The sequence below is a fragment of the Sebastes fasciatus genome, chromosome 15, assembly GCF_043250625.1.
Source record: "Sebastes fasciatus isolate fSebFas1 chromosome 15, fSebFas1.pri, whole genome shotgun sequence".
Lineage (NCBI taxonomy): Eukaryota > Metazoa > Chordata > Actinopteri > Perciformes > Sebastidae > Sebastes > Sebastes fasciatus.
In genome coordinates, this window is record NC_133809.1 from 32,269,961 (window position 1) to 32,292,045 (window position 22,085).

Here is a 22,085-nt window from a genome sequence, read left to right on the forward strand (position 1 = left end):
AATATATAATTGAAATAATAAAACTCTCATAGTTTAAAGAACACACAACCATATGCATAAAATCTAAGTAAAAAAATTAGGGCTCTCAAAGTTAATGCGATAACACTTTGACGCAAATCCGTTTTAACGCTACTAATTTCTTTAACGCATGTTTTAAAGCTAGAGTGAAGATACGGGTATCATATGAAAGTAGAAAACTAAAAGAATCCATCGGTACCAGTCATGTCATACTAGCTTGTCGTGAAGCTTCAAACTTACGCTGAATTTTGTCGAGGAAAAACTGTCATGGCCATTTTCAAAGGGGTCCGTTGACCTCTGACCTCCAGATATGTGAATGTAAATGGGTTCTATGGGTACCCACGAGTCTCCCCTTTACAGACATGCAGACAGCTGTTGTTGCCTGTTGGGCTGCAGTTTGCCATGTTATGATTGGAGCATATTGTTTTATGTTAAATGCAGTACCTGTGAGGGTTTCTGGACAATATCTGTCATTGTTTTGTGTTGTTAATAGATTTACAATAATACATATATACATACATTTGTATTAAGCAGCATATTTGTCCACTCCCATTTTGATAAGAGTATTAAATACTTGACTAATCTCCCTTTAAGGGACATTTTGAACAAAAAAATAAAAAATGTGCGATTAATTTGCAATTAATCTGTAAATGAATAATAAACAGTAAAGTATTGACTGAGTTAAGCTTGCATGTATACTATTAAATAAAACAGTGTTTTTGTCAATCGATACAGTATCACAAAACATAATATTGCGATATGAAATATTCTCGATATTTTCTTACACCCCTAGTGTCAACATGTCACATTAATGCATTAATAATCCTCTTTAGAGTTTTTATATATGAAAGCCCTTTACAGCCAGAAAAAATAATAAATGTTTGTATGTGTGGATAAGAAAAGTAAAAAATACTTATGATATGTCAAAATTATTAGAATTACTAAGTCAGAAGTATTAGATAATGTCTATAAATCATCTTGTATAATATAGTATCTATATAAACTTAGAAAGTCCAAATTTGACTTGGTATCTCGTAATTTAGACTTCCCATGAGTGTTGTCATGTATCAGTATTGATAGTGAAGGAATTTCCCCTGCAGTAATATATTGATGCTTTTTAAATTACAAAGATGAATGAATAAAAAAAAAAAAAAATCAAATACTTGTTTATTATTAAATGCAGAACACAGAAGGGCAGCATTTTTTTCAGCTGAGACATTTTGGTTGTGTCTGGTTGCAATGATATGGAATATCTACAAAAGTAAAAATGTCGGCACAAGGTAGAGTACTTGCTCTGGATGAAAGAAGGCTAAAGCATGTAGAGAGGACGGACCCGCTGGTCTATGTGCATTCATTTCTCCTCCATTGTTGTTGTTGTTCAAAGCTTGTAGCCTACATGTAGGATCTGGTCTGTGTGGTATTTGTCCCGCCCCTCCTCCATTGTGATTGGACTGCTGGGTAAAAACGTGACAGCGAGAAGCACAGCGTTTTACCCAAAATTGAACATTTTTCAACTCTCACTGACCAGAAAAAAAACGCCAAACGTGCAGCGCTCAGCGCCTCGTCATGCTGTTGCCATTTGCAGCATAGTGTAAAAAAATGGCACTGGAAGATGCCACTATGTATGAGTTTCCATGTCCCTTTCCAAAGTCAACATGTCAGCATTATGAGCTACCATTGTAACATTGTCATCCACTTGTACTTTCTGCAGGACGGAGCACACATGCAGCTCATTCTATTCTGCTAGTACAACACATAGAAGTTTGGCTTTGGTTGTTCAAAAGATGCATCGTGTCTGCACTTTGCAGTTGAGGAAAACTCTTGACACATGCATGTTGGCTTGGTTTCCATTGCACACCATCATACCAATTATTGGTCCAAGTGGAAGTGGAGTGGCTGCAGCCTACTGGTTGTTGCGGACCCGCCCAGCATCTGGCAAACACTCTGCTCTGCAGCAATTGTTCCAGGCACTCCCAATGTCACTCTTACAGCGTCTATTTGTGGTTCATAGTGAAGCCACGCTGGAGCCTATTTATATCTTGTGATTAACACTTCAGTCTATTGATTTGCTATCATCCGTTGCTTGGCATAACATCAGGCTTGTCTCAACACTGCTGTGTTGTCTGAGCATGCAAAGAGAGAAATTAGACCCATTGCAGAGCATGAGCCTCTACTTTTTGCTGCACTGTACTTCAGCTCCAAGTTTCCTATTGGGCAACTTGACCTTGAAACAAGCCTTTACACCAGGCGGCAGTCCAGACATGGCCAATCTGTGTATCACAACCTGTTCCTGTTGTTTACAGCAGTCAAATCCAGTGGCCTTCTTCAGTGTGGTCTGGATTTAGAGCAAGATATATTCCATCAACAGCCTTTAGTGACTCATTAAACCCTCATATGCCCAACAAAGAGTGAGTCAGTAGTTGAATCCTTTCCAAGCCTTGTTTGAGTTTATTCAGTAGCTCCATGCTGGTGTGCAGGTTTGCTGAGCTCACTGTTTGTTTTATTTCCCTGTTTGTTCCTGAGCAATGGAAAGATGAGTTTGAGTTGATAACCTTTTCTTGGCACCAGTATCAGTGTGCTGTTGATCTCTGGGTTGGCTGAAAAGCTGCAGTGGATTAAGTTGATGGAGGTTTGGTGCATGCATATGCATATGTCCTCTTAGGCAATAGTGTACAGTAGGTACAGTGTGTTTCACATAGATTGTGTTTTTACCTTTTTCAGAAATCGATGAGGAATGACTGCAGTTGCCATGGTGCAAGAACATCAAGCACTCCTCGTTAAAATCTCATAAAACGAGCGCTTAAACAGTAGAGCTTCTGTCTGTGTTGCACCAAAGAATTGTGCCTTTAATTGTATTTAGTGTGACTATTGTCTGTAACCTGCTAAGTCTATTCATCTAGGTAAAAAATAATGTTTATTAAAATGTATGTAAAAAATACAACCTAAATAGTGCATTAAAACAAATCAGTAAGATAATGTAAAAGAAAGGTGAAAAACAGCTATATAATGTATCTTTAAACAGTAAATTAACTGTAAAATACTGTGAAATTAATACAAAACAACCAGTTCAAACTGTATTTTTCATTAACAGTACAAAGCTGTAAATTTCAGCGACAGTATAATAATGTTAATTTTACTGTATCATAAAGGCAACCCTGCTGCCAGTTCTTTACTGTTATTTTACTGGGAAATTCTTAACAGTGTATTAGATACTTGACAAATCTCCCTTTAAGGTACATTTAGAACAGATAAAAAATGTGTGATTAATTTGTATTAATCGTGATTAACTATTTTAATGGACTGACAGCTCTAGTTTATTGTATTTTTTTGTTCACTTTTATTTGACATTTTAAAGTTCCGGTGCTTACAACGCAGTGCAGCTGGATCATGGGCAAACCCTTTGGGAAACAAAGAACGGTTATCTTTTATATTGCACCAAGATCCTTCAAACCTCTGTAAAAAGTGTGGTAAGCTGTGGAAGCAAACAACATTTAAACCACTTTTCTTAGTCTTGTAACAAAAAATACACAAATACCATTTTTCACTAAACAGTATTCTTATTATCTCCTTCCAAGGCCTTAGGCCTGTCTGTCTGTCTGTCTGTCTGTCTGTCTGTCTGTCTGTCCGCTATCTGTCTGTCTGTCTGTCTGTCCGCTATCTGTCTGTCTGTCTGTCTGTCCGCTATCTGTCTGTCTGTCTGTCTGTCTGTCTGTCTGTCTGTCTATTAGCAGGATTACTCCAAAGGTTCGCTATGGATCTGAATTAAATGTTTTGGAGGGGGGTGGGGGGGGTTGGCACAATGAACAATCAGCCTGAGCATTAAGAACACAGGGTATAACACATGCACAGTGTAATTGATGACATGTTGATGACGCGTGACCCCGCCTTCTTCCTTCTTCTGAGAGCAGAGAGATACGTGTGTGGATGTGTGTGCGGGAGCTGCTGTCCGTCCGCGGTGAGAAAGAACAAAGCGGTAGATGACAGGATGAGAGACAACGTAGTGTAACGTTATACAGACATAACAAGGCTGCTGAATGAGAGAGGCATCCGCCGATACGTTACATGGAAACACACCGTGTTAATAATAAACCGACCACCTCACGGTACCGCCAGCTGGGAGCTGTGATCTGTTTTTAAAGTCAAACACCTTGGTGGAGGTCTGCGCTCTCCGAGCGCCATTCTAGTTTTTTAAGCTGGATCCAAACTTGTTAGAGGGCTATTGCATAGCTGGAATTGACATCAACCATCTTAAAAAATGAGCCACTCATCAGGATAACAACAGCTGGGAAGATGACTGTGACTGGTCAGCTGGGCCTGCTTATGTTTTCTCTTTCAAGTTCTTTTGCTGTTAGAGAACATTATTATTACGATGACAAAGATGCCAGACGAGTCCTTCTTTTCAGAACACGTTATGATCTGGCAAAACCAGGCTGGGGCGATACATCTATCCCCCGATTTGATACTATCTTGATACTTGGGTGCCGATTCGATGTGTGTTGGGATATTACGACTAATTGTTAACTTTCTTAACACTAGACCATGGGAAAAAGTAGAATCATACACATCTAGGGACTTTTACTTTGGAAAACATCTAAATTAATCCAGTAAGACTGTTTGATATTCAGCATGTCTGTAGTCAGAGATGTCCTGAAGTCAATTATATCAGTCATCATCATTGTCGGGCATTATTTATAATTTTTTTTCCAGTAACCTAAAAATCAAAGAATAAAGACATTTCCCTCACTGATTAGTGGTATTTTCTATTTAATTTATAAGGGACATGTAATGTTTTATACTTCTGGTGAATATAATCCAATCAATCTTATTTCCATAGATGTATTTTGTAAATACAGTGCCCTTTGTTAACACCTTATTTTGAAAACCAGACATAGTCCCACATGTCTACTTCCTCTAACTTCTCCAAGGTGGTCTCTAGCTCTCCCGTCAGCTCCGTTCTCTTTATCCATCCATGGTCAGCTCCATCGGGGCCGTTTGAATGCAGAGAACAGAAATGTCAGTATCTGGGTGCTCTACAGTTGTAGCGTTGGCCCATTTGACCACGGAGATGAGAGCGACGGCCGGCTCGACCGCCACGTTACCGCCATACGATAACGTTTCCTGTCCGTGACAGAGTTAGCATGCAGCTTTAGCCGTGATGTCTAGCTCTGCTTTTCCTGTCAATGTGTGAAACCCAAAGTGTTTCCATCCTTTACTGGATGTGTAGTGTTTACCACGCTGGATTTAACATGTGAGGGTGCAGGTCGTATCCACGCTGACCCTCCAATGTTTCCTACTTAGTCGTTTGGGATCGCTGAGGTTTGTTTTAGTTGACGGATACAGAACGGATATGACGTCACGTTACTCAGACTACAACAATAAAAGTGGTAACCTCCTTCTACCTCCGCATAGACTCAAATGAAGCAAATATATCGATTCTGAAAAAAAATTATTTCAAAATCGTTAAAAAAAACAAATGGCGATCCATAGGTGAATCGAATTTTTTCCCATCCCTAAAAACCAACAAGTGAAAACATGACAGCCTGATACTGTAGGGTGCATCAGTTTACTGTACTGAAATCAGTTGACATGCTGGAGGCGTCTACGTCTGTGACTGTAACACTTAATGCAGCAGCTTCAGTGCAGGGTAAGAGTTACTCTCTTCACCTACATGTATGAGCAAGATCAGACTCTCTCTGCTCTTAATTCCCATATGGCCATATTTGATTGAAAGCAGCAAGTTCATGCATGTTCCTCGGAGCATGTTGAGTCATTTCAGGTAAAATAGGAAATCTAGATAGACAGGATGAGGCATGTGTATCAAAACTAAAACTGTTATATTTTGTCAACACACTTGTGATACATTGAATGTCATAATTTCTTCCTTGGTTTTAATCAGAAGGGAATCTTTTGTCAGGTTTCCTCTTTATTCTCCCTATGTGGTTTTTCTCTCAACCTCCCTCTGTCTCTGTCTCTGTTTTTTCTATCCCAATGGCTGGTGATGTCAATCTCGTGGTGGTGATATAGGGGCTGTACTTGGCCAGGCTTGTAGGTGGAGGGAGGCCATAGTCCTGATAGTAATTGATGAGGTCTACATCGGCACGTTCTACGTCAGCCTCATACAGACACACAGGCATGCAGAAAATGCCCTCTTTGTCTTTACCGGCTGCGACAGCGATGCTGGTATTGTTTTCCCCTTGTGAGTCTGTGTGTGTGTCATCATGACAAAAATGTGGTCCTGGAGACACCTACTGTAGCAGGAACTACCACAGAGGAGGTTATGAATACTTTGCCAGGTGTTTTTGTCTGTCTGTCTGTGGACAGATTTTGTCAACACAACAGACGTACACAGATTAATGGAGGTTGGAACCTGCCAAAATAATAAATACATGAATAAATAAATGTATTACTCAATAAATGAATAAATGTCTTTAAATGTAGAAAAATAATATTAAAAATAAATGTTGCTGGGGTGAATGCAAAGGGAAAACCGTGCATAAATAAATAAATGTTTAAATACATAAATACATATATTCAAAAATAAATCAAAATAAATTCAAAAATAAATAAATAATACATAAATAGAGGGGGAAATTAAACAGAACACTAAATAAATAGGGGAATTAATATAAAAAGAAATGAAGAAATAAGCAAATTAAAACAGAAATATGAATTTATGTCACATTTTATCAATTAATTGCTAAATTTATTTTAAATATAATTTTTTGCGACATGTAATGAGATATTTATTAATGTATCAGGTCATTTATTGATTTATTCATTTGTTTTTTGACAGGCGCTAAAACGGAGCGTTTCAGACAGAGGGTGGTTATTTTTATAAAACGGTTACTATATCCCGACTGTAGTGCATGAGACAGGTAATCTGAAATAAATCATGTTCGTCTGTGTCCTCCGGTGCTCCTGATGGCATCTGCAAGCAGAGCAGATCTGGAGCCTTGCCGTCTCTGAGCAACTGTCAATCAGTTACTGTAATGCCTATTTCTCTCCCCACATTCAACACACGTTCTCAGAATCATCTTGTAGTGTACTGTTTAGCTGTAAAATGAGAATGTTTGTGACCCGGCAGCCATGTTGAGATCTGCTGAGGAAATACTAAGCACCCCCACTAGGGATGTGCATTCCAACCAAAAATACTATTCAAAATTCACTGGGAATTAGTCGTTTATTATTCGAAAATGGCTGCATAACCCCCAACCCCCCTCTACTAGTTTATCGATGACCCATCCCTACCGCCAGCCGGAGAAAACTGGCTACTGTAACAGGCATTACAGTAACAGAATATTGATTCATATTTGATCAGCGCTGCCTAGTTTGACCGTTTGATTGAAGTTCAAGAGTGATTGACAGCTACATCCGTTGAATGAACAGCCAATAGGAACTCTCTCTCTGAAATGACCTGTGATTGGTCAAAGTCTCCCGTCATGGGCTAGATGTTCTAAAGCCTGAAAACAGAGCCATGAGGAGGACTAGAAGTCTAGTTTTCTCTCAGAACACTTGAATTACAATATGCTGAAAGGTTATTATGGAATTTGTGACCAATGATACCAAAAATATTTTGCCTACTGCAGGTTTAAAGTTACTGAGGGTCATATCAGTTGAGGCGTGGTCCATTCATCCCATAGCTCAGCCTGCACAAAGAATGTAAACAAGGTAGAATAATTACTGACAAGCCCTCTGGATCTACTGTTCTAACTCTGTCCATTCACAGGCTGAAAGCATAGAACAATTCAATATCCACATACCGTACATGAGACTATTTAACATGACTTCACAAAGTACATTACTGTATCTGTTTTTACACCAAACAACTGCTATTAGAAAGTTGGGTGTTCATCTCCATGTTAGACAGTGAGTATTTCCCTCAGTCAGGACACTAGTCACTCATCAACTGCACAGCCTCACTTCAAAGTCTTAGCACATTTTAACACAGATAAATGCTACAAAACAGTAAGGCCCAATTCCAATCCGAGCCCTACACCCTCTCCCTACCCACTTCCACTCTGTTTGCGCTAGGGATGTCTATGATTAACCGTTTAGCCGTTAACCGACATTAAACATTTTAACCGATTAACGCTATCGGTTAAAACGGTTAAAAGAAATGTTAATAATTAATTAAAAAGCTGAGCAGCTCAGAGGAGCGGCTCGTCACTTTAAGGAGAAAAGCTGGTCCATCTTAACAGCCCACCTTAAGAGGCGGAGCCGGAGTTGCAGGATACAGGAAGTCATCTCCGGTCTCTCCGGCTCGCTTGAGCGGAGCGGAGGAGTTGTAGTTTCATAGCATTTATTCACCGACAAATAAACTGTACACACACTGCTACACCTACGATCACAACTAGAACGCCACCAACAACCTCACACTCACCACCAACACACACACACACACGGTCTGTCGATAACGGTTAATAATCGGTTAACGAGGGTCAGTTATCGGTAATTAAAATACATTTTTAGCATCCCTAGTTTGTGCGTTTGTGTGGAGGGTCCGCCATATTAAGTGGCATCCCAAACCAATTAGCGAGGAGTGGAAGTGGGTTATAAAACCCTCCAACAGCGAGTCTACATCGATGCCGACTTAACCAGCTGCCCTTACTGACGACGTGCAACGCCGCTTTGTGTTCGTCATGGAACACGTTCCAATGTAGGTTCCGTGTAACTACCGGTACAAACATTTACTACAAAACTGCTCAAACTAAGACAGACATTTCATTTATTCTACCTTATTGTCATACAGACGTTATCAACTTAAAGTAAATACATCTAGTCGAGAAAACTAGATGCTCATTTGATTGTAGTGTTGTGTGTGTGTGTATATATACAGTATAGATATATTTATATTTCTTATTTTTACCCCTATGAGCAGCTATAACCCCATATTTATTATACCCTCAACTGTGCAATACTGACTTAACAGTACAATAATTTAGTGCAATAATTCAGGTTTGCAATAATCTGGTTTACTCCGGCATTAACACTGCATTTATTTATACAATACATTTAAACTAATATTCATATTTATTTATACTATTCTTGCATGTGTTTATATTTTTTTCAGCATTATTATTTGCACTGTTGTTATACATATTTCATAATTACATTTTCTTATGATTTCTCTCTCACTCTATATATATATATATATATATATATATATGTATATATATATATATATATATATATACATATATATATATATATATATGTATACATATATTTATTTTTTCTATTCTACAATGGGAGCAAAATGTAGCTCAATTTCCCCTGGGGATCAATAAAGTATTTTATGATTCTGATATATATTTATGGTTTTCTGCTGGAGAGAGGGAAGTTTGTCCCAAAGCTTGCCGCTGTATTTCTACCCTCCACCTTACAGAAGGGAGCTTCATTGAGCTGTGAGTGTGACTTCAAACGGAGTCCACTCCACCAGGGAGTGGGAGGGTGGAGGGGCCGGATTGGAATTGGGCCTAAATCTTTTCAATTGATTTGTCTTCCTGCCAGCTTTCCTTGAAAACCAATGTAGCTCTGCCCCCTTGTGGGGAAACACTACATTACAAAGACTCCTGGTGACTGTGGCTGGGGACAAGGTGCTGCTAAAGGGAACTACTGCCACAGGTATGACAGTATGCTGTCATATTGCTGTTACGTCTTGACAAACAATATTCTGGAGTAAATTGGGTTAATGTCCTCACTTACTAAGTGAATACTGACATTTGAATGTTTGTGCAGCTGAACCCATGATCGTGTCATATGACGATACTATCTTTGCATTGGTTACAATGTAAATTTAGCACATCTGTTGTTGAGTTAAGGTGCAGTGGTCTGTCATTCTAACATTGTGTAAGACCGCTCGCTGCTCAGACGACTCTTTTGATTCCAGACTGGGTGTGATTCCTCTGTGAATGCTTTGAGGCAACTGACTAACTCCAGCTGCAGAAACAGCCACTCCTCTTGAAATGGAGGCACCTCCTCGTGCCTCACACGTGTCCTAGAATCCTCGACGGCACTCTAATTGCTCAGCGTCCTTGGTTTGTCGCTGGGTTGTGAAGGTTGTCCGTCAAGTGTCATATTGTCTGTCTCTTCTGTGCGTTTTCCAACTCAACACAAAAGCACAACGGAAAGCGTCTAATTGTTCTTAACTGCAGGTTAAGAACAATTACAGGCGCCAGTGCAGTGCAGCACCTCATGTTTAAAATAGGGCTGTCAAAGTTAATGCGATAATAATGCGTTAACACGGGCTCAGTTTTAAAGCTAGAGTGAAGATACTGGTATCATATGAAATAGAAAACCTGATTTATCCATCAGTACCAACCATGTCATACTAGCACATAAATAGCGCTCCAAACTTGCGCTAAATTTTGGCGAGGAAAAACTGTCATTTCCATTTTCAAAGGGGTCCCTTGACCTCTGACCTCCAGATGTGTGAATGTAAATGGGTTCTATGGGTACCCACGAGTCTCCCCTTTACAGACATGCCCACTTTATGATAATCACATGCAGTTTGGGGCAAGTCATAGTCAAGTCAGCACACTGACACATTGACAGCTGTTGTTGTCTGTTGGGCTGCAGTTTGCCCTGTTATGATTGGAGCATATTGTTTTATGCTAAATGCAGTACCTGTGAGGGTTTCTGGACAATATCTGTCATTGTTTTGTGTTGTTCATTGATTTACAATAATAAATATATACATACATTTGCATAAAGCAGCATATTTGTCCACTCCCATGTTGATAAGAGGATTAAATACTTGACAAATTATTATAATTATTATAAATTATTTTTATGAAATGGTCATCCTGACAGTAGTAGTACATGAAACAGGTAACCTGAAAAAAATCATGTTCCTCTGTGTCCTCCGGTGTCCTCCGGTTACCTCCGGTGTCCTCCGGTGCTCCTAACGGCATCTGCAAGATTTCACAGACCGGAGGAAAACAAGCAGTCAGAGCTGATCTGAGGTCTGCTGTCCAGCTGCTGTCTATGAGAGCCGGCTGTCAATCACTCACGAACTCTGACCAAACGGTCAAACTAGGCAGCGCTGATCAAATATGAATCAATATTCTGTTACTGTAATGACTATTTCTCTCCTCAGATGTTCTCAGAATCATCTTGTAGTGTACTGTTTAGCTGTAAAATGAGAAAGTTTGTGACCCAGCAGCCATGTTGAGATGATATCTCTTCAGGAAATACCAAGCACAGCCCACATGACCGGAGTACAGCCAATAGGAACGCTCTCTCTATAATGACCTGTGATTGGTCAAAGTCTCCCGTCACAGGTTAGATGTTCTAAAGCCTGAAAACAGAGCCATGAGGAGGAGCAGAAGTCTAGTTTTCTCTCAGAACACTTGAATTATAATATGCTGAAAGGTTATTATGGGATTTTTGCCCAATGATGGCAAAAATATACTCCCTACTGCAGGTTTAAGGCACATTTTCAGATGCAGATAAAAAAAAAAGTGTGATTAATTTGCGATCATCGCAATTAACTATGGACAATCATGGGATTAAAGCTAAACCGTGCACTACAAGATGAACATCTGAGGAGAGAAATAGGCATTACAGTAAGTAGAATATTGATTCATATCTGATCAGCGCTGCCTAGTTTGACCGTTGGATCAGAGTTCGCGAGTGATTGACAGCCTGCTCTCATAGACAGCAGATGGACAGCAGATCCCAGATCAGCTCTGACTGCTTGTTTTCCTTCGGTCGGTGAAATCTTGCAGATGCCGTTAGGAGCACTGGAGGCCCCCTGATTATTTTCAGGTTACCTGTTTCATGCACTACTGTCAGAATATAGTGACCGTTTCATAAAAATAACTTTCTTTAATCATATTTGCTCCAATCTGTCTACTTCAGCTTTAATTGCGATTAAACATTTGAATTGATTGACAGCCGTAGTTTAAAATGGTGTGTTCATGCGCTCATGTGTATATAAATATCTTCAATTTGTTATAGAAGAATCAGCACATATTCAAGGAGATATCTATCAAAATCATGTCATGAATTGTAGTAAAGTTTCATGAGTTTGATGAAGACATAATACTGTAAAAACATAACATGCACATTGGGAGGAGAAACAAAGGCTAATAACATAACATCCCCCCCCCCCCCCGCTCTCTCTCTCTCTCTGTCTCTCTCTCTCCCTCTCTCCGTTTCCTGCCTCTCTCCATCAGGAGCTACGACCAGATCAGTGTTACCACAGAGTGCAGTTTCCGGACTGAATCGGACTGGGACCCTCTCTCTGAGTCCTCCTCCATGATGAGCTTTGACATGACTCAGCCACACAGCCCCTCCAAATCCTACAAGGTTGGTTTTATGAACACATTCTCACATTTACTATCAGTGTTGGACTCAAAGCTTCAGATGTTACAGATTAGTGTGTGTTGTTGTTGTTGTTGTTGTTGTTGTTGTTTAAAAAACAAACAGAAATCTCCAGTAGGATTCATAATGACAGCCATCAGTTCTTCCTGAGGTCCATGCCCACCATCACACTTGTGTAAAGAAAAGTAATAAAGAATATAGTATCAGTATCAGACATACATTTAAAATAGTAACAACAACAAAGACATCAAATAAATGAGCATTGTTGCTGCTACAGACAGAGTTTAGTTGACTTATTAAGCATGGAGTTCCACTTTACTTTTCTACTGCTAACCTTTTTCAGTGGTGGAAAAGCACTAAGCATTAGTACTCAAGTACTTATTACTTGACCTCTGACCTCCAGATGTGTGAATGTAAATGGGTTCTATGGGTGCCCACAAGTCTCCCCTTTACAGACATGCCCACTTTATGATAATCACAAGTCATAGTCGAGTTTCCAGTAATGAATATATACATACATTTGCATATAGCAGCATATTTGTCCACTCCCATGTTGATAAGAGGATTAAATACTTGACTAATCTCCCTTTAAGGTTAATTTTGAACAGATATAAAATGTGTGATTAATCACCATTAACTATGGACAATCATGCGATTAATCGCGATTAAATATTTGAACAAACTGACAGCCTTAGTACTAGACCTTTGCATCTGATACTTTAAAATTACATTTTGCTAATAATACTTAAGTTAAATACTTTTACTTAAAGTTACTGTGAGGAACTTTTAACCGGTTATGAAACAGTCTCAATGTAATACTGGTGCCACTATATGTCCTACATAAACAAACGAGACCATCAGCGAGAAGTTTGGCTATTTCTATAGTTATTCTTAATGCACGTCATCGGGGCCACCGGGTCCGATTCCAGCGAAATCAGACGAGAGCACGCAGGTTCTCCCGCCCTTAGAGAGAGAGCTCGGTGCCCGGCAGCAGCGGGTCCTCCTCCAGCCAGGAACAGAGCTTCGCCTTACTGCTCCGCCGGTCCTCGCTGGGAGCCAACACCGACACCACGCTGCTGGAGGCCCAGGCCGTATTGCTGGGCCCGCTGGAGGGAAGGGAGGCACGGGAGAACCAGGACCAGGACTGAGCGGGGCAAACTGTCAGACCCGGCTGCAGTAATATGAGGGGTTTTCTAAAGGGATGCCGGGGCTCTGAAACAGTACCTTTTTTGTCCACAGGGACTGCAAAAATCCACACAAAATGAAAGTTCCTTGTAGAGGCTTTAAGTGAATAATTACATAACTTTTCTGATTTCCAAGGTTCCATGTTTATCATAAGGGCTAGCTCAAGCATATGGCCATGCTTAGCCTTCCTCTCCAGTTTATTCTCCAAACAGCTGCACAACTCCATGATCTCACCAAATTCAGACTGCTTTCTCTCATTTCTGCCTGCAGGAACTTTCAGTAACAGACTCGCCTGTCAGAGGTGAAATATGATATTCAGGGACTGTAAAAGTGCTTCCCCTTTAAGATAAACTGCACATAATCCTATGGGATCTCATTGTCTCTGGGCTATTTCCATAGACTCAAACCTGTCAAACCTGCTCTCAGTAATACTTTTGTCTGTGAGAGACGTTAAGAAGTGATGATCGAGTTTGTTCCATGTTTAAATATGAGGGGCTTGAAAACCTTTAATAGAGTGTATAACAATAGGACATACTTCTTCTTTGGGTTTATACTTGAAAAAACAAAACATGAACCCGCTTTCTTTACACTTTTGCGTAGAGTCTGACAGGTCCAGAGCCCTGCTATAATTACCGGTGTGTGTGTGCCTTTTATTATTATTATCTGCAGCTGAAATCTTGGAGTGAAGCAGAGCTTTGGCTCCCAGATCAGGGAGTGGGCCATAATGCACACAGATATGGTGCTATATCTCCACCTACCTGACATTTGTCATTGCTATGAGTAAATACATGAGGAATGTTTGGTGGAGAGCTAATAGTGGAAGCTTTGCTTCGAGGGACGACAGGTAGCAGACTTCAACACACACTGGACACAGGATCATTTAAATTGACTCTGCTTCAACGCGGTGGATTTGTGAATGAGTGGAAACGATCTGGAGGTACTGTATCCCGCTTTGACCTAAGAGGATATTCAGTTAGGGTTGTGTGTTTCATTCTATTTAGACATGAACTGGAAAACCCGGCCACAGGTTGTCTTTACCTGTTTGCTCAGTGTTTGTCAACACTGGAGAGTCCAAACAGGTTTTATCATAGAAAAGTGACTGAAAGTACTCTGGAAATAGTCACCTTTAACGGAACTTAACTTAACTTTCATTTACTTGTGTCACACAACACTGGACCGTGGCACCTTTGACCCATTTCACTGTACAGTCCCTATCTAAATGATAGCTTTGATGAGTGTTAACTGATACAGTTCTTCTTGAATAAAGGCACAGTAGATAACAGATGTCCTGTTGATTTCCCCGGCTTTAGAATGAGGAAGGGTGGGGTTTTCTCCAGCAGGCCTATCCACACCCTCTCAATATCACTGGATTGTGAATTCTTTCTGTTTGTGAACCATCTTTCACAATATCTTTTTCACACTGTTAGCTGTGATGCAAATGGCCATGCCCTCGAGTCAGACACTTTGTTCAGAGCTGGGACATTTAACTGCAGACACACGAGACACTGCAGCCAGTGCTGCTTGTGTGCTTATAGGAGAGGACTCTTATTTCCTGCTAAAGAAGAAGGATACTGGCTTTCTTATTAAACTTTACAAGCAACTCGTTTAAGAATCATTCAGAGGATCGTTATGTCTTTGAAAAGACTATTTTGGGGATCTGAGCATTAATTAGACACAGAACTCCAAAGGAAACAACAGTTTATGCTCCAGGAAGTCCAAATGGTATGTAACTGTTGCTTTTTACTTTACTGGTCTGTAACTGTTGTTTTACGCTGTGGTTCACACTTCTTGTCCTAACATGTGCTCTTTATACTGTGACTACAGTCAGCCAGGTTGCACAAGATGTGTTTCACGTCAGCACAGTGGTTTTACTTTGTATCAGGTCTTCTTGGCTGTGATAGAAATCCTGTTAAAAAGTGACTGACTCACTGCTGCTGTTTCACACTGACTGTACCCTACTTTAATATGAAATATAATCTAGTTCTCATTGATTATCAGGCTCTTTTTGGGTCTAAGCCTGTCTTATTTGACTTCATTCTTTTACTGTTTATGTACAGTTAGTAGCTATGATAACTCCAGTGACCCTTGAGCTGAGTTGTACATCTTTCTACTGTCTAGTTAGTCATTAGTTGTCCTACTCCAGCTTGATTGTTTTACCAGTGTGTTGTTATTTGCACCAGGGTGACTGCGTTTAACCTGCTCAGCTTGCTTTGGTTTTGAGCTGTTGTGCAGGGTTTAATAAGCTCTTTTATTAGGCATTAGAAAATAGAATCTTTTAAATCTATGACTTGAAGATTTGTGGTATTTTTTTTATATCTTGAAAAAAACAAAGGTCCTGAAAAGACAATATTCTTAACAATATAAGCAAGCTGAATGATGCAAATGTATGTACATAATGTATGTATATAGACTCGTAGAAGACCCATAGAACCCACTTTCATTCACATATCTGGAGGTCAGAGGTCAAGGGACCCCTTTGAAAATGGACATGACAGATTTCCTCGCCAAAATGTATCGTAAGTTTGTAAAGTTATTTAACCTCCTTCCCGACAAGTTAGTATGACATGGTTAGTACCGATGGATTCCTTCTGTTTTTCAAGTCTCCCCTTTACAGACATGCCCACTTTATGATAATCACATGCAGTTTGGGGCAAGTCATAGTCAAGTCAGCACACTGACACACTGGCAGCTGTTGTTGCCTGTTGGGCTGCAGTTTGCCATGTTATGATTGGAGCATATTGTTTTATGCTAAATGCAGTACCTGTGAGGGTTTCTGGACAATATCTGTCATTGTTTTGTGTTGTTCATTGATTTACAATAATAAATATATACATATATTTGCATAAAGCAGCATATTTGCCCACTCCCATGTTGATAAGAGTATTAAATACTTGACAAATCTCCCTTTAAGGTACATTTGGAACAGATAAAACATGTGCAATTAATTTGCAATTAAAGGGACTGTTTGTGACTTCTTCCTAAATCATTGCAGGTCGGTGTCCCATGCGCGCTTGCGTGTGGCTACGCTGTTCAGACTCAGACTCCAACACAAACTACAGTGAAGCACCAAAACCTCTTGGTTGTATCTAGTGAAGCCCGTCTGTTAAACAGTGTTGGCCGCAGTCGGAGGATGCGGGGGAGACCGTAGCAACAGGACGCTGACTTTTGTTGACTTAATGGAAACTGAATGCAGTAGTTGTATTGGTCTATATATTTTTCCATCCTCATCTTGTCCCGTTCTAAAATTGTATGTGTATTTTTAATTCTAGTTTCAACATTAGTTGTTCCAAAGGTATTGAATAAAGTGGGTCGTGTGTTGACTTTATGTATTGTGTAAGTAGCGTCTAACCTGTGTGAATGTGCTAGTACATACAGTACATACTGCAGCTCCTCAAAGGAAATGAATGGTAAATTATGTCACTTTTTCTAGCTTAGCTTTCGGCTAGATATTTTTTGAAGAGCATTCCTTTTAGTTTTCATTTCCTGTTTTCTTTCTTTTTTTCTAGCAAATACAAAGAGAAAGGGTGTGCCAGCTGCTCTGTCCACCTCATTATTTATCTTTCTGTCTGTTTCTTGTCTGTCCTCTTTCAGAGTTCGGAGGAGAAGAAGGGAGTGTTTAATCGCATCAGCAATTTCTTCAACTCCAGGAAAAAGAAGAGCAGCAGTAGGAAGCATTCAGACGCTTCCACCGATGCAGGTTCCCCAACATCCCCCTTGTCTCCACGCTCACCCCAGTCTCTACAGGAGGAGGAGGATGGGCTAAAGACTCCAACTCCTTCTCGGAGAGGCAGTGAGCTAACGGGGCCTTATTATGGAGGGACTGAGTCCAGAGCGGGAGCAGACACCCCCACCCAAAGCTCCACTCCCAGCGCCTCAAGCGTGGTCTCTCTGCTCACAGATGGAGGAGATCTCCCATTTGCAGATAGCAACAGCAGTGGCCGAAGCAGCGTGAGGGAGATGCACGTGTGCAGGATCAGCACAGCCAGCGGTGAAAGGAATTCTGGGAATGTGACTTCCGACATTCTGGACGTTGCTACTACCACTCATCCAAGTGCTGATTTGAGCTCAGAGGTGGGCTTTGCAGAATCAGTGGTGGAGGAAGTAAGCAAGAGGCTGCAGGTCAGTTTGGATGAAAATATCCAGATGCATACAGAGGTTCAGACCACACTGTCGACAGTTAAACCCATCCTCTCCAAGGCAGCTGAGGCCCCAAAGTCGCCTAACTTAACCTCTATAAGCTTAGCATCAAAGAAAACATCGGTGAAAGTTGGAGAGAAGGGGCACAGCACTGCTCTGAGAGGAATAACTTTAGGCTCTCAGTCGTCCACCTCGCACCTCATCAGGACCCAACAGGAAGACGAAGACTCCCCGGACATGACGAGGGAAAACAAGAGGAGGGGTCAGGTATTCTCTTGGGACACTGTAGCCACGGCATGGAGCCCTTCACCTGAGAAAGTGCCCAGAGGTGATTCTCCACAACTCCACAAAGCCATATGGGTGGAAACACACATGGGAGCGGAAGAGTGGGAGGGGGAGAAAGAGAGGGATGTAATGAAACAAGAGGACGACGTTTTCAGAGCAGACTCACCGCCCGTGCTGGCTATACCTGTCACAGTAATTCCAGAGGACGACTCCACAGACAGAAGGGCTCCTACCCCCTCAAAGACTTCGCCCTCCAGTGGCAGCCTGCCAGAATCAGCCACCTCTTTGGCACCGACTACAGGGGAGGTCCAGACAACCTCACCACAGCCAGAGGAGCCCGACACTGGCACGGGCTCAAAGCAACTCAGGGAGAAACGCAGATCGAGAGAACTTCGTGTCACGCGCAAGACTGTGAATCTGCCTTCGAAACACAAGGTTTTCGCCCACAAGGTGCACGTTAGCCCGGAGCCAAGTCTGGATGGGAGCGAACCAGCGGAAGAAGAGCTCAGCAGAGATTCAACTACAAAGAGTTCAGACACAACAGAAGTGAAACCGTGAGTATCTGTCTATTTAAATGCTCCGTGGTTACTGTTTAATGGGCTCTTTGATTCTGGGGGAAACAGAAAGCAGGAGCTAAAGAGAGCTAAGCCTGCATGCAACCTGAGCTCTGAGTTCCCAAGCTCCATTGTACCAGAGGAGAACAATACACACCACACTGAGGCACTGAAATATTCATCTACAGTACATCTAACCATACAAAAACTGTTTTATATAAAGTACAATAAAGTACCCCTCAAATTCCTAAAAAGCATTTGGTGCTTATTAAGTTCCAATTAAATTCAAGGTCACCTCTGCTGTGTTTACCTATGGTGTATATTCACTACCTGAATAAGTTAGTCATTACAAAACTTGACGGGCAACTGGCGACTACTGCCTGCACACTTCTGTTTGACTTTAGGTTTCCATGGTTACACTTAGACTCATGCCTATAGAAAAAAAGGCATGGCATACATACAGATACTGCTCTCAAAAGAATACAGAATGGATAACAGTTGTAAAGTTTTGAGTTACTGTGCACTCCAGGCTACAGAGACCTGGAAAATACTTGGTGTGATTTATAGTTTCCGAACCACTGCAGGGGGATTTAAACTGTCTTTTAAGACACCAACAACCTATAGAAATAAAGGAATATTTTGACTAGGGCTGACAATCGATAAAATATTGAAATCGCGATTAATTGCATGATTAATCACAAATTAATCGCACATTTTTTTATGTGTTCAAAATGTACCTTAAAGGGAGATTTGTCAAGTATTTAATCCTCTTATCAACATGGGAGTGGGCAAATATGCTGCTTTATGCAAATGCATGTATATACAGTATTTATTATTGTAAATCAATGAACAACACAAAACAATGCCAGATATTGTCCAGAAACCCTCACAGGTACTGCATTTAGCATAAAACAATATGCTCCCATCAGAACATGACAAACTGCAGCCCAACAGGCAACAACAGCTGTCAGTGTGTCAGTGTGCTGACTTGACTATGACTTGCCCCAAACTGCATGTGATTATCATAAAGTGGGCATGTCTGTAAAGGGGAGACTCGTGGGTACCCATGAACCCATTTACATTCACTGATTTGGAGGTCAGAGGTCAAGGGACCTCTTTGAAAATGGCCATATCAGGATTTCTATTTCATATGATACCAGTATCTTCACTCTAGCTTTAAAACTGAGCCGCTACAACCTATCGCAATTTGTGTTAATATTTTAAAGAAATTAGTGGCATTAAAATGAATTTGCGTTAACGTGTTATTATCGCGTCAACTTCTGACAGCCCTAATTTTGACATTTAGGGAAACTTAGGGCAGGAAAGCAAGAAGCGTATTTCCCAAAGTGTCAAACTCTTCCTTTTAAGTTATTGTACTTGCATGTGGATACTTTGTTGTTCCAACAGGAGAATAAATGAAATGTACTATTCATTATTCCTTATTTAACGAACTGTGCAGTATATGGTTATTAAGGTTACTCTAAAATATGTCTGTTAATGTCTCTCTGTCTGTCTGTCTGTCTGTCTGTCTGTCTCTCTCTCGTCAGACTGCCAAGCCTCCAAAACAATAACAATGTGGAACTCAAGGAAGTCAACTTGGAGCCACATCCAACAACAGACGAGACTACACACTCTGACACAAATACTCCTGAACCCCTAGTTAAAGAAAAAACAGACTCCGAGGCCTCTGACTTTGATGATACCTCTGCAACCTCAGACATGTACAGAGCAAAGTCACAAGCGTCGGGGTCTGGGGTGAGAGGCCAAGGGACCAACCAGGCTACGCCTTCTAAAGGAGGGGTTAAAGCAGCAGCAGAAAGTGGGCATACCACAGCAAGTGGAGCAAAGAGCCCGTCCTCCGCGGCTGGCAACAAGGCCAAAAATGTGACAACAAAGGCTAAGACCTCCACAGAGAGCACAAAAGTGGGAACTTCCAGTGATATGCCGCCACAGAGGGAACCTAGCAACAATAAAACAGTTTCTATGTTGCCAACATTAAAAGACCAAAGCAGTGGTCCATCAAGTCCAACAGCTTCAAAATCTAAAATCCCTAAAAGGTTAGCATCAGATGCTGATGTGAAATCACCAGTGCCTCCAGATAAAACAGCAGCTGATGCTGCCGGGTCAGTGGTTACTTCAAAACTGCAGAAACAGCTCAAAACCAAAGAAGCTTTGAAATCTCCCGTCACTACAACCAAAGTTGGCAGGAAGCAAAGTTTTGAAGAAGCCAAGGCAGGGAAAGCTCTGTCAGGAGACATTTTTCCCACAAAAACACACAAGACAGGAACAAAGCTTATTAAAGAAAAGCCAGATGAGGACAGTGACTCTATGAACCTGGTAAATGGCGTGGAGAAAGACCACGAGGACAGTAGTATTACAACAGGACAGCCAACTGACAGGGAGGGCCTGGATGTCAAAAAACAAGGGCTAAACCATCTGGAGAATAATGCCTCCTTGTCATCAAAGAGTCGGTTGCCCGTTTCATCTCCGACAAGAAAGAGGAACGATGAGATGAGTCAAACAAGCGGCAGCAACTTTAAAAAGGTGACATCTGGGCAGACCAATTCAGACAGATCCAAGACAGTCCAGAAGCAGAGTCCAGAGCAGCAAGAAGTAACTCCTGGTGAGAGATCTGGTAGTGAGACACCACCTCTACTCCCTGAAAGTCCCAAGAAAGGTAAGACAGTACGATTACAACATGTTGTATGCTCGACAGGAAATCAGTCAGTTCCAGTTCTGTTTACTACGGAAGCCCTGAGAGGCAAGTGAGAAAAATAAATTCTGGTGGTCCAAGTCTGTTCTAAATAGTTTTCTCTCCTGAGTTTATGACTTAAAGGTATACTATTAAAGGTGTAATATTAAAGGTATACTATTAAAGGTGTAATATTAAAGGTATACTATTAAAGGTATAATATTAAAGGTATACTATTAAAGGTGTAATATTAAAGGTATACTATTAAAGGTATAATATTAAAGGTATACTATTAAAGGTATACTATTGAAGGTATAATATTAAAGGTATACTATTAAAGGTATAATATTAAAGGTATACTATTAAAGGTGTAATATTAAAGGTATAATATTAAAGGTATAATATTAAAAGTATAATATTAAAGGTATAATATTAAAAGTATAATATTAAAAGTATAATATTAAAAGTATGATATTAAAGGTATAATATTAAAAGTATAATATTAAAGGTATAATATTAAAGGTATAATATTAAAGGTATAATATTAAAAGTATAATATTAAAGGTATAATATTAAAGGTATAATATTAAAAGTATAATATTAAAAGTATAATGTGAAGCAGTTGTCGGTTGGTGTAAACATGCCACATTCAAAGTTGGCTCCTCCTCCTCGGCTCAACTAGCGAGAGGGAGAGAGAGGTCAGCAATGGTCGAGCGAGCTGTAGAATGAATGGAGAGAGAGAGCGGCGTAAGTGGGAACAAAGCAGTGAATCAGAGAAATAGTTGTTTCATGGCGGTTACGTTCTTAAACACAAATAAAACGCACAACTAACTCCGCACAACCCTGCGGGTAAATGGTTATTGGACTTGCATTTATATAACACCTTT

At 40.5% G+C, this 22,085-nt stretch overlaps 1 protein-coding gene across 3 annotated transcripts in view; it reads left to right on the forward strand.

Moving 5' to 3' along the window:
• Positions 1 to 22,085, forward strand: part of crybg1a (crystallin beta-gamma domain containing 1a) — a 72,643-nt gene that overhangs the window by 16,395 nt on the left and 34,163 nt on the right. Inside the window, exons 2-4 of one of the 3 annotated variants that reach the window (XM_074659929.1) lie at positions 12,198 to 12,330; positions 17,122 to 18,506; positions 20,054 to 21,183. In XM_074659929.1, coding sequence (XP_074516030.1) covers positions 12,198 to 12,330; positions 17,122 to 18,506; positions 20,054 to 21,183 — 2,648 coding nt within the window. Of the gene's footprint in view, positions 1 to 12,197; positions 12,331 to 14,227; positions 14,468 to 14,944; positions 15,253 to 17,121; positions 18,507 to 20,053; positions 21,184 to 22,085 lie in introns of those variants that run through there. The other 2 variants (XM_074659931.1, XM_074659930.1) reach the window with 2 other exon arrangements.